The following is a 16,617-nucleotide window of genomic DNA, read 5'->3' as shown; positions in this document are numbered from 1 at the left end:
CATTGTTTGTTTTGATTGTACATGAAGGTTGTGTTACAAAGTCCAATATTTGTTTTAGGTTGTGCAGTCAACATGGACAATGGATAGGATAACTTGGTTTTGGATCATACCACTCGATCCACCCAACCATATGAGTGTTTTAACATGTTTATTATGGATCTAGGATTGGATCTAAAAACTGTTTAGAATTTGGGTAATTTGAGAAAAAACTGATATTTTTTATATATAAATACTTTAATGGTTATCATATTGGATCTAATTATGAAAGTTTATGAAAAAATTATTGATTTTAGCCCCAAATATGAATCTCAAACGAGACCCAAGTACGAAAAAAATGTTAAATTTTTTAGGTAATTTGAGAAAAAATAAGAATTCATAATTTTTTATATACAAATGTAAAAACTATAAATAAATTATGAAACCCTAAATGTAAGAAAGTAAATAATAAATAAATAAAAAACCCTAAATTACAAGAAAAAGAAACTATAAATAAGCCATAGAATTTTAAAAATTACAAATAAACCATAATAAAATATAAAAAATCATACTTCAAACCTTAATAAAAGAAAATCAAAGAAAAACATCCCTAATCAAATTAACTATAAAAACTCTAATTTAAAAAATTTGATTCAAATCTTTAATCAAAGAAAATAAAAAAACCTAATCAAATAAAAGAAAAACCATAATTAAATTAAATATTAAAAGCCCTGATTAAAGATATTTGATTCAATCAATGAAAAACCCTAATCAAGCTACATTTTAAAATTTCTAATTTAAAAAATAATTCAAAGCCATAATCAATTTTTTTTATTTAGATCCCTAATCAAAACCCTAATAAGAGAGAAGAAGAAGAAGAATGAGAAAGAGAGAGAGAGAGAGAAAGAGAGGAGAAGGACAAGAAGGAAGAGATAGACCAGGGTGTTGTCGCCAATGGCCTCACCGCATGACCGCTACACAGGGGTGAGAGAAAAAAGAAGGGAAAGAAGGAAAATAGAAAGAGAGAGAGGTGTTGTGGCCGACCGCCGATGGCCTCTCTGGCCGTCAATGGCCTCACCTGACCGATGAGAGAGAGAGAGAGAGAGAGAGAGAGAGAGAGAGAGAGCTGGGGTTAGACCCTATGCACAATTTCTTTTAAGTCGTTTCCCAATCTTGTTCTCAGCATAACAGGAGGTGAAATAGTTAGATCAACAAAATAAAGACGTGGCAGACAACTTTTCACACGTTCACCACATCCATCGTTTGTTAGATCCCTCATTCGCAACGATCGCACCATCTAAAATTGGGCATGGGACGAGGGATCAAACAATCCCTTACCAACTTAAAATATGCCATAATTTGGAAATGATAAAATTTTCAAGAATGCATCGAAGCTACTAGTGATAATAAAAAAACAAATCTAAGTTTTTAAAATTATAAAAAACATAAACTTATTTGTGGTTAATAAAAAACAACACAAAGTTTAAAAGTTGATGTATACAATTATCATTTGGCTCTTCAAATAAACATTTTAAGGGCTTGTTTGATGCCTTGTCCAAGATTAGACGGAATGAACAAACAAAATTGATTGATCAATGTTATGTCCCTTCTACAACAACTATACCAAGTCCAATGTTTGTTTGGCGTGTCTGTTGAGGCTATGGTACTTATGTTCATTGTTTGATTTACGTTGTGTAGACAACTTGAACACACATTTATGATAACCCAATTGATAACTACGGTGAATTAAGTTTGGTTAATGGAGCATACGTAACGTCTAGGTGTGTTTTGAACAATTTGAAAATTTTATTCTATTATCAGTAATATTAGTTCAGGCACATTTTTGAATTTTTATTTTTTAAATGATAAAAGATAAATGTTTTTTTTCAAAAGGTGCGGCACAATTCAACAGAATGGGCAGGCTACATCCGTCATTTCACCAGAACAGAGCACATTGATCACGCGAAGAATATCGAGGGGCCGGAGGGAAAAAATGAAAAATTGGAGGGCCAATTTTTTTTTCTCATGAAAAAGCAGCTCCTCCACTTCGGCACTGCCCATCTTTCCTTCCTTCACACACTCACATTTCTTTTTCTATTTGCAATTTGCCTCAGAAGAAAGAACCATTCCCTCGATCGATCGAAACCCTAGATCGTTCACTGTGGCATCTTCTTCTGCAATTCCGATCCCTCTGCCATCGATTCGACGGAATTAGGTTTTCTGAGTTCTTCTGCAAGAGAATGGTGTCGTTGATTCTGAACAAAGTGAGTTAGATTCGTGGGGAAGGTGGAAATAGGGTTTCTTTGCTTCCATTCTTGGATTGCTAGGGCTTGTTCCATCTTGCGAGTAGATTGGTGGGTCTTCAATTCGAATCGGTTTTTGTTGGGTTTTGATGGAATGAATTCAACGGCCAGCATGAACTAGGCGTCCTTGCTGGAGTTTCAGAAGGAAAATCGCTCATTTCTGGAGAGAAAGAGCTAGGGTCTGAGAGTTGTCGCTGATTCTTTTAGTGTTTTTACGGAAGAGTGATTCGACAGCCGCAAGAATTTGGCGTCCTGCCGGAATTCTGGACGGAGTTGCTCGTTTCAGCACGGAGAACTAGGGTTTCGTTTTGCGTTGAGGTTTTCTAGGGTTTTGATAGCAAGACGACTCGCTGAAATCTTTGACGGAATTGTTCGCTTTTCGCTTTCGGAAGGAGAATTAGGGTTGGTTGTGTATTGGGATTGACTAGGGTTTGGATGGGGAAGAGATTGAAGGGTCCCGCCAAGTCAGCGTCTCATTGGAATTACAAGGACAAGGCCCGGAACAGGGTCGACGATCTGGAAGGGGTCCTTGCGAACCTTCAATTCGCGAGGAAGGAAAGCCGGGTCGGCGACGTCGCCCTCCTGGAGGAACAGGTCCAGCAGATGCTGCGCGAGTGGAAGGCCGAGCTCAACGAGGTCTCGCCCGCGAATTCTTTGCTGGTAATGCTCGTTAAAAAAAATAATAGTTTTCTTGTCTTGTTCTTTGTCCTGTTCATTCTTGAATTTCTTCTTTTCCCTTCAATTTTGGTTCAGGAGGCTAGCAAGGGTTCGGATCTGTCGTTGGATATCCGCCGGCTGTTGCAGCTCAGCGAAGAGGACGACGATGCCACCAGCAAACTAGCACCTATTCCGGCGGGCACAAAGATTGAGGTAATATTTCGTTGGTTTGCAAAATCTGTTGATTCAGTACTCTGGTTCATGATCATTGTTGTTTGCAGCTTTTGTAAACTGTTGGTTGGTTAATTAGGATTAATCAATTCATAAAACAATGATTTGGCTTATGATTACTGCCGTTTTGGACTGTTACTTTTATTGCACATACTATCAACATTTATAGGTTGGGTGACGTTTGGGGGAACAGTTTTTTTAGTCAATTTCATTTGAATCTCATGATTAGGGTTGCGACTATTAACGAATGCTGCTTTTATTCTTTGTTTCCGGAGATCATTTGGTGAAGAATCGGGCTGTTTAAGGAATTTTGTTGTCCTAATAGTTTCTTTAAATCATCCCAAGATTTTGTTGTCCTAATAGTTTCTTTCAATCGTTGCAAGTGTTTTGTAATGTTCAACTATGGTTTTGTTTGCACTTGGTGAGTGCTGTATGATTGTTGATGGAGCTATAATAAGACCCACACTTGATTGCTCAGGAATATTATGTAGATCATACCCAAGAAGAGCATGGTTTTCATGAGGTGATTGATGGATGCGAATGCCTACCTGGCGAGGGACTGCTGCATATGATTGGCAGTAATAACCTGGACTCAACCGCGGAATTGGATCAATTTCAAGTAGATTTGCATCAAGGTTTTCCTGTTGATATTTTTAATAGTTTTCCGACTGCCGACCAGCAGGTTGAGGATTCTTTAGTTGATTTTCCTGGCATCAGTCCCCCTCCAGCAGCCTTTTTGGGTCCAAAATGTGCATTATGGGATTGCCCTCGACCTGTTCAAGGACTGGAATGGTTTCCTGATTACTGCAGCAATTTTCATGCTAGTCTTGCACTGAAAGAAGGCCCACCTGGGATGAAACCTGTCCTTAGGCCGGGAGGTATTGACCTAAAAGATGGCCCCTTATTTGCTGCCTTGAGTGCAAAAACACAAGGAAAGGATGTCGGTATTCCCGAGTGTGAGGGTGCTGCAACCACAAAGTCACCATGGAACGCACCTGGTATGAATCCTTAAATTGGTTTTATTGAGAGCGGATCGTATAAGACGGTGGGTGACATTAGCAATGTCACCCACCAACCACAACCACTAACCTCCGTCCCGTGGGTCCCACTTAAACAGAGGTGGGGCAGGGGTTAGTGGCTGTGGTTGGTGGGTGCCATTGCTAATGTCACCCACTGTTTTATACGATCCACATTCAGTTTTATCCATTATACTTATTACTCTTCTTTCAGCCTAGTTTATAGTTTATAGCTTTGAATGATCAGTTATGCTCTGTTTGGAATCCTGTATTTAGTGCTGACATGCCAAATCCAGGATTTTTCAATTCCAGGATTTGGAAGCTACAGGATTGATCAAATCCTTCATCTTTTTGGGCGACACTATTAGGATTTTAACTGCATTGAGCATATTCTTCTCAAGTACAGCAGTCAAACTGCCACATAAGAGCATTCAAGAAGGAAAAAACAAGTATTTAATTGTGAGAGAACCTTGGGAGATGGGACAATCAAATAGTTAATGCTTGAGCCACCGGATTCAGCAACTACATCCTCTCCAGTATGTAGATGGATTTGGGAGATAGGAGGACCAACTCTCATCCCATCTCCCGGATTTGGCAAATACAAGTGCACCCAAACCGCGGATGGTGATGAAAACTCCAACCCCACCATCTACGGGTTTCCAAACAGGGCCTTTTTTTATATTTACACCGAGAATCCACTCGCAGGATCAGAGACCTAGCCACGCTGGCTTTGCCTGGCCGTACTTACGGTTGCTGTCCTGGCAGTGTAAAATTTCATGGGCTTACCCCTTGCTCCCAGGGAGCCACCACGCTTTGACTTGCATAAGGGGTGATGCCCTTGAAATTTAAACCTAGACCAGCTGCCTAGTGGCCTAGGCCCATCCCACTACACCAAACCCCTTTGGGGCCAAACAGAGCCTTAGAGAAGCAAACTATTTAATTGATGGCGCTGTTGATATCTGTATCAGATATAATATATTTTTTCTGTTATTGCAGAGCTTTTTGATCTCTCTGTTCTCGAGGGGGAAATGCTTCGAGAATGGTTATTCTTTGATAAGCCTAGGAGGGCTTTTGAAAGTGGGAATAGGAAGCAGCGGTCATTGCCAGATTACAGTGGCCGTGGTTGGCATGAATCAAGGAAGCAAGTGATGAAGGAGTTTGGAGGTTTGAAGAGGTCATACTATATGGATCCTCAGCCAGTGGGTCAGTACGAATGGCATCTTTACGAATATGAACTGAACAATTGTGATGCATGTGCACTATACAGATTGGAACTTAAGATGGCTAACGGAAAGAAGAATTCCAAGGGAAAGCTAAATGGTGATTCACTGGTGGATTTGCAGCAGCAGATGGGTAGGCTCTCAGCAGAGTTTCCTGTGGATAACAAAAGGTTTGTTAAGGGAAGGACAAGGGCTACTCAAAAGGGTGATGTTGCCAATGCATATTTGGTTACCAATGAGGCAGCTCCAGTGAATGATGGCTTTGACTATGAACCAAAATTTCCATTTGGTTATTATGTTAACGATGTGGGCAGCCGGTACGGAACTTAGTCGTGGACTGGAATTGCTTGCTACATCTTGTAGCTACTAATTATATTTGCTAACTGGTTCCTGTTTTTCTGGTCCGGTACTTGGGTCCTTCAAGACAACCCCACGATTTGTATTGCATGGGGTTTGCTCCGTTTGCCATCATGCATACAAATTTCTGAAAGGCAGCATATGGTCTTGTAAGGATGCTGCCAAAGTTATCATATCAGTACCATATATCCTTTCATTGTGTTTACACTTCCTGCCCTTTCAAAGTTGAGAGACGATTGCTTGCTTGCAAAAAAGTCTTTGGAAATTTTGCTGCTTGTGATTTGGCTGAAATTTTAAGTCTAAAAGCCAGCGTACGGTTGATCTTCCGTTTCCATCTTAGTGCCATTTTTTAGTGGCTTCAAAATATGTTTCTTTTCCTCTTCAGAAGGAAAATTGGTGAAATTTTGTTTCTTTTAGTAGCTTGTATTTAGAGATCTTATCAGTCTTTGTTGTCAGATGCAATGACTTATACTTTCTCCATTTGGTGGATCTGGATGTGTTCTTTTTGCTGTTCGTGTATGAAATTGTGTTTTTATGATTTAATTGAAAGAAATTATTGATATTTCTTAGTGATTCAGTTCATGGATTCTGTTTGTTATTCACTAAATAACTATCTACATAATTAGACCACTCCGGCTTTCTTATCTGTTGCCGAGTATAGGCGGTTCTGTATTTGCCTGTTTGCTAAATCATCTATATCAATTTGAAACTTTCTCTTGGAAGAATGACATATTTCCACAACACATGCAATTGAAAATATATGCTGAAACTCCAAGAAGTTTATTTGTTTTATTTTTAATTTGTTGCGAAGTAATCATAGTTACTTTTTCTGGTGTATTTTACTTCAAGTTGAACAATGAATACAGGGCCTTGTTGCATTCAGTGATCCTTGTTAGTTATCAATGGGGAATAGAGAGGGCTAGTTGAAATCGAAGAGAACATTTTGGAAGGGAGGCTTTACACCATTTTTTTGTATATAAGCAAGATCTGGATCTTTGAAATAGTAGTCCTTTGGGAAATCCTTTGGGCATAGTAACAATTCATGGGTGATTATAACACTATTATATGCTTCATTTTATTTATTTAACCAAGCATTACAGTCTTCATTCGACTTCATAGATGGATTCAATATGTCCAAGAGATTGGCTTTTGAATCATGTTTTTTCGATGCAAAAGTACCGGACATTGTAACACTTCTCCCACACACACATATAGAGACGGGGTAAAGTGTCTTGATGATATGTCAGACACGTTTCTGGCGCTGATCACTCAAGATCAGTGACGGAAAACAATTTTTTTTTTACAAAGGGAGATTTAGAAGTGGTCGTGACCATCGTTAAAGCTAAAAACGCAATAAAAGAAATGATGCCCCCTTTCACACACACACACACACATATGTGTGTGTGTGTGTGTGTGAGAGAGAGAGAGAGAGAGAGAGAGAGAGAGAGAGAGAGAGAGAGAGAGAGAGAGAGAGAGAGAGAGAGAGAGAGCTCTTATGGCATATATTGGTAATTAAGGCTATGATGTAAACAACATTTTCATGTGTTTCCAAATATGTTTTTATCAAAATATAGTGCTGAGGGTGGACTTGCCAAGAACATGTTAGGAATGGTGCTGAAATGTGGTGTTGGGGCTGCCAACTCCATTTCCGATGGGGTGTTGTGGCAACACTACTGCACCCAATAGCAGAGAGCACGAACTTGAAGGTAGGGATGCAAATAAACAGGATCCAGGACACAAGTTTTATGATTTTTGTTTGTTGTGACACGATTAGGATATGACTTTCCTATGTATTAAGTTGATCCTGATCTGATCCATTTGCATCCTTAGTTGGAGGGAGACAAAACCGCAAGACACCTCCTATTCAAGGCTCCCAAACAGAACCTAAATGTTTCAATTACATGGTAGCATGGTTTTCTTTTTGTTGTCTTAAAAAAATGAAAAATCCGGAAACAAAAAAGGTTTTTAGGCTACTACAAAACCAAAGGCTTTCCAAAAGTGTGTTGATTGTACTTCACAAATAAACATTGAAATGCTGCCATGGGATGGGATGGACTGAAGCAGGTATATATTGCTTGCTGTTAAAACTATATGCCTGTAGTTGATTATGTTTTCATAGTTAGGATTATTATGCTTGTTTCTTAGATCAATCTTTCCAACAAAAAAAATATTACCTTAACTTATCAACAGCAATATATAACACTTTCTTCTTCTTTTTAATGAACAAGAACCCTCACCGAGAATCGGGTCACTTAATGTGTCCTGTCCCCCCTGCGACATAAAACCCCGGTGAGGGCACTGACACCCAAGCCCTTACGGAGCTCACCAGTTGAAGGCACACGCACACCCGGTAGGAGTCGAACCTGGGGTGAAGGGGTCAGTACCTTTTCCCCAAGCCCGCTGTCACTCGGGTGACCTGAAACAGTATATAACACAAACACTTGTTTAGCATGCACCACTAGAAATGCCTGGCAAATTGATGCTCATAGTCAAACCCATGATGAAGATGGACAAGGCTGTAGGGGTGTCAACGGATCTCGGGTTTACCCGTACCAAACCCTATAGGGTCTGGGTATGCTGATAAATAAGAAGACCCAGGTCCGGACCCGAAGGTTAGATTAATACATGGAGTTGGGTATAGTTTGTGAAATTTTATACCAGACCTGGGCCCAACCAGAGTTCCGATTAAGACCCACAAATTTTCAATATAAAAATGATAAAAAAATATTTATTTACTGGGTATGGCCTGGGTCTGGTTCATGTAGTTCTTATCGGGTCTGGGTATGATTTATCTTATGGTGGATCCAATTAGACCCAGGTTCGGATCCAATACCATACCCAAAAATCGGGACCAAGTCTGGTTCCACCTTGGTCCGAAACAAATCCGACCCATTGACACCCCTACAAGGCTGTGTCCTTAACTTCATCAATTTCTTTTATGATATTCATTGATCATGTAGTTATATATTTTTTTGTTTAGGCCCCGTTTAGGTTTTGGAGAAAACTAATTGCAACAGTGGGATCAGTTAAACTATTTGGATACAATGAAAAGATGCAACTTTTCTAATGGGAACCCAAGTGGGTCAGATAAGGAATAAAAGCACAAACTTGAGAAAGGGAAATCCAAATCACATGCTTATACAAACATTTCATAGGAGTCATTGGCATGGCAACACGGTCCATAAATCCAAAGACTGCATAAGCTAAAAAAGGTTTGGTCAAAAAAGTGAGTGCAAATGGATCACCCATAAACTGCTAAAGAACCAAAGGAGCAAATCTTGAGGGGAAAAGCGTTCAGGCATGATAATCTCAGGATCAAGAAAGGCAAAAACTTTATCTGAAAATAAGACCTTAGGGACAAAGGGAGGAGAGAACAAAAAGAGAGTATTTTCAGAAGGAAAGACTGTTTTTCTGGCCCCGTCTGGGATGTGACTAGAAACATAATCTCCAAGTTGTCTGAGCCAAACTGGATTTGACCCATTCCAGCTGTTCTTGTTATGGACACCCCACAGTCCCGAGTTTGTCAGTTAAGACCAACGTTTGGTTCGAGACCAGGGTTAGGCCATTCCAATGCTGGTTGACTTGGTGAAGTTTAGGCAAGGCTTGACTCAGTTAATTTGAGTCAAGTATGGACATTGGTCATATGGGTTCACTGAGTCACTTTTGAGTGGCGATTGCATAAAAATTGGCAAGAGTTATTGTGTTAGAGCATCAGCAGAATAGGGACACGAGTGATGGAACAACTCATCGATCTCATTTTGTATGCTTGATCTATGACTAGCCCGAAACAGTGCCCAAATTGCACGTTTACAGCCAGTCACTGATCATAAAGGATCCAAACCGTCTTGTGGGTGAAATTTGAAAATGATGAAACCTCTCTGTTGGTAAAAATCATTGGAACGATGTGAATCTAGACTCAGGCTTGTCAAACACAGGACAAGCTCATGCTGAAAAATGGGCTGGTAAGCCCATGCAAACCTAGATCCGGTCTGTTTCAATGAGATCCAGGTCCCATCAAGATCAGTCTCAAATGACCCAATGATTCCTGGTGACATCCTGATCCACAAATACCACAATTCGCAGTCTCTCTCTCTCTCTCTCCCTCTTGGGGTTTGAACCTGAGACCTCACGGTTAAGATGGTGCTAAAGAAAAACTAGAGAGGAGATAAGGAACACACCACACATGTAACACACATGTTCGGTCGATGTGACTTACGTCTACGATCTCAAAACCTCTCTCTATGATATATTATTCATCACCACTTTCATAAGTTTTATACAAGCTCTACTGAGCAAAATCAAAACTAAAGTACAAAAAAGAAGAGGATTTTCCTTGAAAGTCGTCTTTTCCAAAATAGAATTCAAAACACGCAAGATAGCTTGAGGCGTGTTTTCCATTTCCTTTTTTAGAGATGCAAGGTTGGCATAATTTGTCTCCTTGGTTTCGGTTTCCTTGAATGATTGATTCTTACTTTGTGAGACCCATTTGGCTTGATTTCTTTCATTTGCAAGATGTCCTGATTCACTCTTGGATTTTAAACCTTTCTTCATTGAGAAAGCTGGACATAGTGAGATCGTCCTCACCCTTGCTGTCATGGTGAGAGCTGGCCTTATTGTTATTGTGAGATAACTTTCCATGAGTGAGCTCTCTTCCATAATTGATCTGGTCTTGTTTGAGAGTAATCATGTGAGCACCTTCCTTTCTTTCAGGATGCATTATGATTCTTTCTTTGATCTAAAACCGTGTGAGCCTAATTATGGTTATTTCAATGAACTGAATTCAAAACCGTGTGAGAAGTTTCCTTTTCTTGCTGAGCTGAATTTCCTCGTCCCCAAACTTTCTTTCCTAGGTCTGAATCTAAAACCTTGTTTTCCTTTCCCTGCTGAGCTGAATTTCCTTGTCCTGAATCTTTCCCAAGTACGAGCTGAATTATGGTTATTTCTTTGAACTGAATTCAAAACCGTGTGAGTAATTTTCTTTTCCTGCTGAGATGAATTTCCTTGTCCCCAAACTTTCTTTCCTAGGTCTGAATCTAAAACCGTGTGAGCACTTTCCTTTCACTGCTGAGCTGAATTCCTTTTGTCCTGAATCTTTCCCAAGTATGAATCCAAAACCGTTTTCAGAGTTTATCTTATTAGGTGCAACTCTGAACCTAGTTCAAACCGGCCACTTCACTCACACAATCCATTTTGTTCTAGAATTCAAGAACACAAACAGATAAAACCAACAGTGAGAGAGAGAGTCATCTTAAATAATAACCCTTTATATTGAGAAAGAAAGCACAACAAAGTTACAATGAACAAGGATGGTAAAAAAATCAAATATAACTAGACAAAAAGAAGAAAATGTACAAAGATCGGAAAAAAACAAAAAAAGTAGCAAACTACACCGGAAAATTCCAACTTCCTGGCGACCACCATGGTCGGAAAAGTCCCCCCCATCTCAGAACCCCATACCAAGATACGGCCTGTAGAGCTTCCTGGTCTTCCAGATGCAGGTCTCCGGCACACGGCTAACCGAAGAAGTCGATCTCAACGGCTCAGATTTGCAACGAGTCAACACGAACGGCTCGTAGGCGTTCACCAGCTTTTGCTCGATGAGCTTCGCCATGGTGGGCGACTTCTTCTGCGGCCACTCGTCTGTGCTCACCCTCCTCTTGCTCTCTTCCTCCTCTTGCTTCTTCTCCTTCTCCTCCTCTGCTGCATCTTTCTCTTGCTGCCTCTTCCTCTCGTGGCGTCTCGGCCGGTGCCAGAGGAAGTCCCTACTGCACACCCACGTCTCCTTTGACACCTCCATTGATAATTTTGGCTCATACCTCATCAGCAAGAGGCAGTCTGGTAGAGGCTTCTCACCCTCCTCCTCCTCTTCTCCAAGTTTGCTCTCTCTCTTCTTCTCTTCTTTCTCTTCCTCGTCCTCTATCTTCTTCTCATTACTATTACCTTCTTGGACTTTGCCCATGGGCTTCTCTTCTTCTTTTGCTACCTCGTGTTCACCTTCCAAAACTGTAACAGCTTGGTGGGTGTCCCCTGTTTCTTTCTTCTCTTCTTCCTCTTGTGGGGTGGTGCTTTGGGGTGCTTCCTCTCTCTCTAGAAGTTGCTCACATTCTTCTTCTTTCTCTAAGATTGTATCTACAGTTGTATCTTCACTGTCTGGAGAATCATTTCTTTGGGGTCGGAGAGCAGCCATCTTCTCCACTGTTTCTTCATCTTTCTCTGTTCTTTCCTTTAATTGGGGTTCACTTGACTCTACTTTATCCAAAAGCTGACCACCATCTTCTTTAGTCTCTGAACCCATTTCTTGCAAGACCAAGACTTCATTTTGCTCACCCTCCTCCTCTTCTTCCACTATCACTACCGCTACTTCATCTTCTTCTTGTTCTTTCTCTTGCTTCACCTCCTCTTCCTTCCCTCCTTCAATTTCCTTTTCTCCATCTTGCTCCTCCTCCTCCTCCTCTCCTTCTTGAAGTTCATTTTCTACTACTTCTTGCGTTTCAAGCTCTACAAATTCATCAACATAGTTTTCTTCCTCTTCAGCTTCCTTCTCCTCCTCTTCGTCCACTTCTTTCTCCTCTCTAATAATCACCAACACCTCCTCCTCTTCCTCTTCCATTCTCTCCCGCACTCCGTCCCGCTCATCCTCCTCCTCACTATCTTCTTCCTCTTCTTCCTGACGCCTAGCAACAACTGGCGACTCCCAGAACCGGTGAGCCAAAGCAGCCATTCTCACCGGATCAGATCTGCACCTCATCAACAACAAAGCGTTTCTTGGTGGCACCACAATCGTCTCCTCTTCCTCTTCTCCCTCTCTCTCCTCATTATCCTTCCCACCTTCCTTGAAACAAACCTCTATCTCCCTAACCTCTTGCTCCTCCTTCAAGAACTTCTCCTCAATCTCCTCCTCTTCCTCCACCGCCACCAACGCCGCTGCAGCAGCTGCACCACCACTCACGATGGGTACCTCCTCCCTCACCCTCTTCTCATCACCATCCTGCAAAACCATCAACCACTTGGCGAACACCGCCCCGCAAGCCGTCGACACCCCATCCCTCTCCTTGCTTTCATCCTTCGCCGCCGCCGGAGATGCCTCCGACGCCCTCCCACCACCACCACCACTACAGGGTAGAAAGCAAGCGAACTCCCTAATGGCCTCACAAATGCTGAAAGATATCTCCTTTCTGAAGCAAAAGATGTCGCTCCAACGTTGGTTCCTGTGCGGGAGGCACTCCTCGTGCTGATAGTGCTCCCTGTTGCTGAAACTCGCTTCCCCATCCGTCCCCACCCTCATCTTCTTCTTCCCCTGCTTGGTCTTCACCCTCACCTGGCCTATGCACGTCACTTTTGGGGAGGTGGGCTCCTGCGTTTCGAAGCCGGAGCCGTTCCTCTTCTTCCCGGTGGCGAAGAGCATGGGGCTCGACTGGCCCTTGATGCTTCCGCTGGCCTTGAGCCTCCTGCTCGCCGGAGCCTCCCGCAGCTTGTCCGTCCTCCCAGGGCTGAGAATCGAGGCCTTGGTGGAGGAGGAGGAGGAAGGAGCGAGCTTCATCATGGAGGCGGAGGCGCGGGACGTGAAGCAGACGAAGAGTTCGCTACCGCTCGTCCGGTGGTGATGATGATGGTGTTGGTACGTCGCTCTCTCCGGATCCGTGATCGTCGTCGTCATCACCACCGCCCATCACACGATGCCGCACCACTCATGGACTGGACTCTCGCCACCCTCCCCTTCTGTTCTGTCCCCTCTCTCTGTGAAGCAGTGAGGATGCCTGATCTCTCGCTTACCAAGGTGGGTAGAGAGAGAGAAAAATATCATTGCTTTCTTTGTTTTACGAAATGCCATCGATTCTTTGTCTTATTTACATGTGGCTGTGGCTATCTGGAGAGAAGGAATAAAGAGAAAAGAGAGAACACGGAGACTATACGACGACTTGATGATAGAAACGAGAGAGAGAACAGAGGTGGTGAACTGGTGGTGAGGGCCAGTTTTGGGGTAGTATGGTGATGGGAGGGGATGCAAATGGGCTGTTTTGTCAGATTTCCCAAATGGGGTTTTGTGCAATAATAATAACAACAATAGAAAAGGTGATAAGAAGGAAAGCAAATAAAAAAAGGAAGAGGGTGTCACATGGGTGATGTGCATTGCACAAAAATCCAAAAACAAAGCCAAGGCCGTGAACTGCCAGTGTGCACATGCACGGTTGCCCGTCGCTCGTGGACGCCTTCAATGAAGATAGATGGATATAGAGAGAGACCCACTTTCCCCTCACAGTTGCCATCCTTTCAGTTTCAACCATGGTCAGGTTGGCTCGGTTCATATTAGCTTGGCTGATGTTTGACTTGCTATAGTCATCAGACACTTGGTTAAGTCCAACCATCCAAAGTCTAATGTAGTTTGCAAGCACCAGAATGTGCATTTCTTATGGGTTTCTTTGGTTACTCCAAAAGGGTTTAGTATAATTGGAGTGGCCCTCAGACTGTCAGGCGGGCGGTCAGAGTTCGACTCTCGCGAGCACTACCTCTTTGCTTAAGCCGAAGTCCAGCATAGGCCCTGGGAGTGAGGGTTTAGCCTTGGCATTTTATGCCTCTCCCAGTCTAGTCGATGCGGTTTTCCCGAGTAAAATATGGAAAACAAAAAGGGTTTGTTTGGTTCAATCAAGATTTATCTTTTGTAGGAAAGCGACTTATTATTGTTATTTCAGTGTTTTTTTTTTCTCGCCTTTGAACTAAAGAAGTTCAAGTGAAAAAAGCAGTAGAAAAATGATAGAAACCAATCTTTGTTTTGAATATACTGATTCGTGGAGTAGTTAGACTAGGCTGGGTGCTGTCGAAATAAAAGCTAGTTTGCATCCAAATCTTAGGATCAAAGTCTAGACAACATGGACTAGTGGGTTATATATATCCATAGGCTATTCTGAAGAAAGTTGGTACATTGGCGCAGGGCTTGGCGAACACGGGCTGCTTTCATGGGACCTAGTCGGAAGCTAGCCCAGTCTGAGCCTATACAGAGTCTAGATTTGGTCTAGACCAGTTTAGACTAGGCTCCTCAAAAGAAGAAGCGGTCGTGTTACTCGTGGAGTATTAACCAAGGATGGTTGGCTTTTAAGGTCATAATATAAGAAGGTTAGGGTAAAGTTTTGTTAGCCTGTTTTATTAAATTTAAAAGAAACTGATATTTGGCTACTTTTGATTGGTCAGTTCGAGGATTTTGACTGAAGGTTTCCAACAAGACGACAAAAAGGGGAAGCAATTTACAAGGGGGAAAAGTAAAGAAGAGGTGGTCATTTGCCTTTTTGATGGTTCATGGCATGGGAATGCCATGTTGAAGGGAAGTGCTCTCTCACAGAGAAAGAGGCTGGGGGTGTGGATGAAGGATTACAGAGAGAGAGAGAAAGAGATTGGTGTGTGTGGGTTGTGAAGGAGTAGAGAGAGAAAGAAATTGAGGTATGTGTGTGTATGAAGGGACTAGAGAGAGAAAGAGATTGGATGATGTGTGGTAACCATGCACCTACATGCCACCATTTATTAGTTGGAGTGGGGAGGTGAGGCACGAGGCTCTCGTCCTCTTGTAGTTTGGTTTTAGGAGAATGGGAGGACCACCAGCTTATTTATTTATTTGTTTTGGTTCTAAGGGTTTGTTTTCTTTCTTTTGGAAATGACACAGATGCGTGAGAATTTGGTTTCTCTTTTCGTGGCGAGCGAAGATAGGTTCTCTATTAAGCAAGTTTATCATTTCTTATTGCCATTCAAGATGGACGGGTTTTCTACTGATTGCTCGCTCAAAGAACAAAACCTTTGACATGGCTAGTGACTCTGGATCGTGTTCAAACTCAAATTAATGTCAGGAAATGAAGGATTCAATTTCCCAACATGTGTGTTCTTTGCAAAAAGGCAATCGAAGACACGACTCACCTATTTTGGCTTTGTCCGATCGTACTAGACTTAATTTTTCAAACTTGGGGTGCACTATCTGTTCAAACTCGTTCGAGTTTCGTTATTTGAGACCTCTTGCTTGGTCCCATGATTTTTACAGCACAAAAAAAAATAGAGATTATTGTAACAGGTATGGTTGTTTTCAGCATGGTGGGTGATCTGGACTGAAAGAAACGACATCTTCTTCAAAGGCATCAAATTCGATTTTGAAAGGCTTCGCCAACGGGTCATGTCTGATATGTATCTGGCCCTTCAATTACATAGCAGAGACTGGTTTGATCTGCTTGTACACTGAACTGTGCACAGTCATCATCTAGATTGTTGCGGTCTTACTCTTATTAGATTGTTGCGGTCTTACTCTTATGTTTTTCTGTCATTCGATATTGTGTTGGATGTATTTTGGTAACATTGACTGTAAAATCTCTCTCTCTCTCTCTCATAGGGGGGACTACATATTTAATATGATGTTGCATTTCGAAGGAATAGGAGTAGGTCCGGTTCTTGGCTGTAGTCTACCCATATTTCTAGATGAAAGTTTAGTTTCTCTTGGTGATATTATTGGTATTCTAAAGCTGGTTGGCTTATTGGTACAGAAAAAGTATTGTGGCTGAAAACTTCAAAGGACCCAAGGGTGAGGTGATCCAATTTAATTTAGTAATTTCATGTACTATTTCATGTTGCCATTTTGAATACGTCAGATCCATGACATGTCTGCCTAGACGAAGTTTGAATGGGCTCAGACCAACTGGACTGAATTGATAATTCTTACAGACCCACTCGGCGTGCCCATATCTTAAGTTGTGGATCATGTTCTGTCTTTCCTTGACAATAGGGGTGGTAACGGGTTGGGTTTGGTTTGGACCCAGGTGGAACCAGACCCAAATCTGATTTGAGATAATGGTATCGAGCCTGGACTCAAGCCTAATCAGATCCACC

General features: G+C 41.9%; 2 protein-coding genes across 2 annotated transcripts; one reads left to right on the top strand and one right to left on the bottom strand.

The window, feature by feature from the left end:
* The first annotated feature begins 1,979 nt into the window (after window positions 1–1,979).
* On the top strand, window positions 1,980–6,313 carry LOC149814214 (transcription factor VOZ1-like). The gene is made up of 4 exons (XM_089988889.1): window positions 1,980–2,939; window positions 3,033–3,149; window positions 3,646–4,165; window positions 5,180–6,313. The coding sequence occupies exons 1-4, from the start codon at window positions 2,715–2,717 to the stop codon at window positions 5,731–5,733; spliced, it is 1,416 nt and encodes a 471-aa protein (XP_089845015.1). The 5' UTR covers window positions 1,980–2,714; the 3' UTR covers window positions 5,734–6,313.
* A 4,690-nt stretch (window positions 6,314–11,003) lies between these two features.
* Window positions 11,004–13,519, bottom strand: LOC149814213 (uncharacterized). The gene has a single exon (XM_089990242.1). It carries the CDS (start codon window positions 13,415–13,417, stop codon window positions 11,204–11,206), a length of 2,214 nt encoding a protein of 737 aa, XP_089846368.1. The 5' UTR covers window positions 13,418–13,519; the 3' UTR covers window positions 11,004–11,203.
* Window positions 13,520–16,617: the final 3,098 nt, after the last annotated feature.

Source organism: Nuphar pumila, chromosome 15 (genome assembly GCF_984573655.1).
Source record: "Nuphar pumila chromosome 15, dmNupPumi1.hap1.1, whole genome shotgun sequence".
NCBI lineage: Eukaryota > Viridiplantae > Streptophyta > Magnoliopsida > Nymphaeales > Nymphaeaceae > Nuphar > Nuphar pumila.
This window is presented reverse-complemented; position numbering and strand designations above follow the sequence as displayed.

Excerpts from the sequence above, each read along its gene's own strand:
- LOC149814214 (XM_089988889.1), top strand. The coding sequence starts at position 2,715 with ATGGGGAAGAGATTGAAGGGTCCCGCCAAGTCAGCGTCTCATTGGAAT. Across the intron at positions 2,940-3,032 it reads CGCCCGCGAATTCTTTGCTG|GAGGCTAGCAAGGGTTCGGA; the intron begins GTAATGCTCGTT and ends ATTTTGGTTCAG. Across the intron at positions 3,150-3,645 it reads CGGCGGGCACAAAGATTGAG|GAATATTATGTAGATCATAC; the intron begins GTAATATTTCGT and ends TTGATTGCTCAG.
- LOC149814213 (XM_089990242.1), bottom strand. The coding sequence starts at position 13,417 with ATGACGACGACGATCACGGATCCGGAGAGAGCGACGTACCAACACCAT.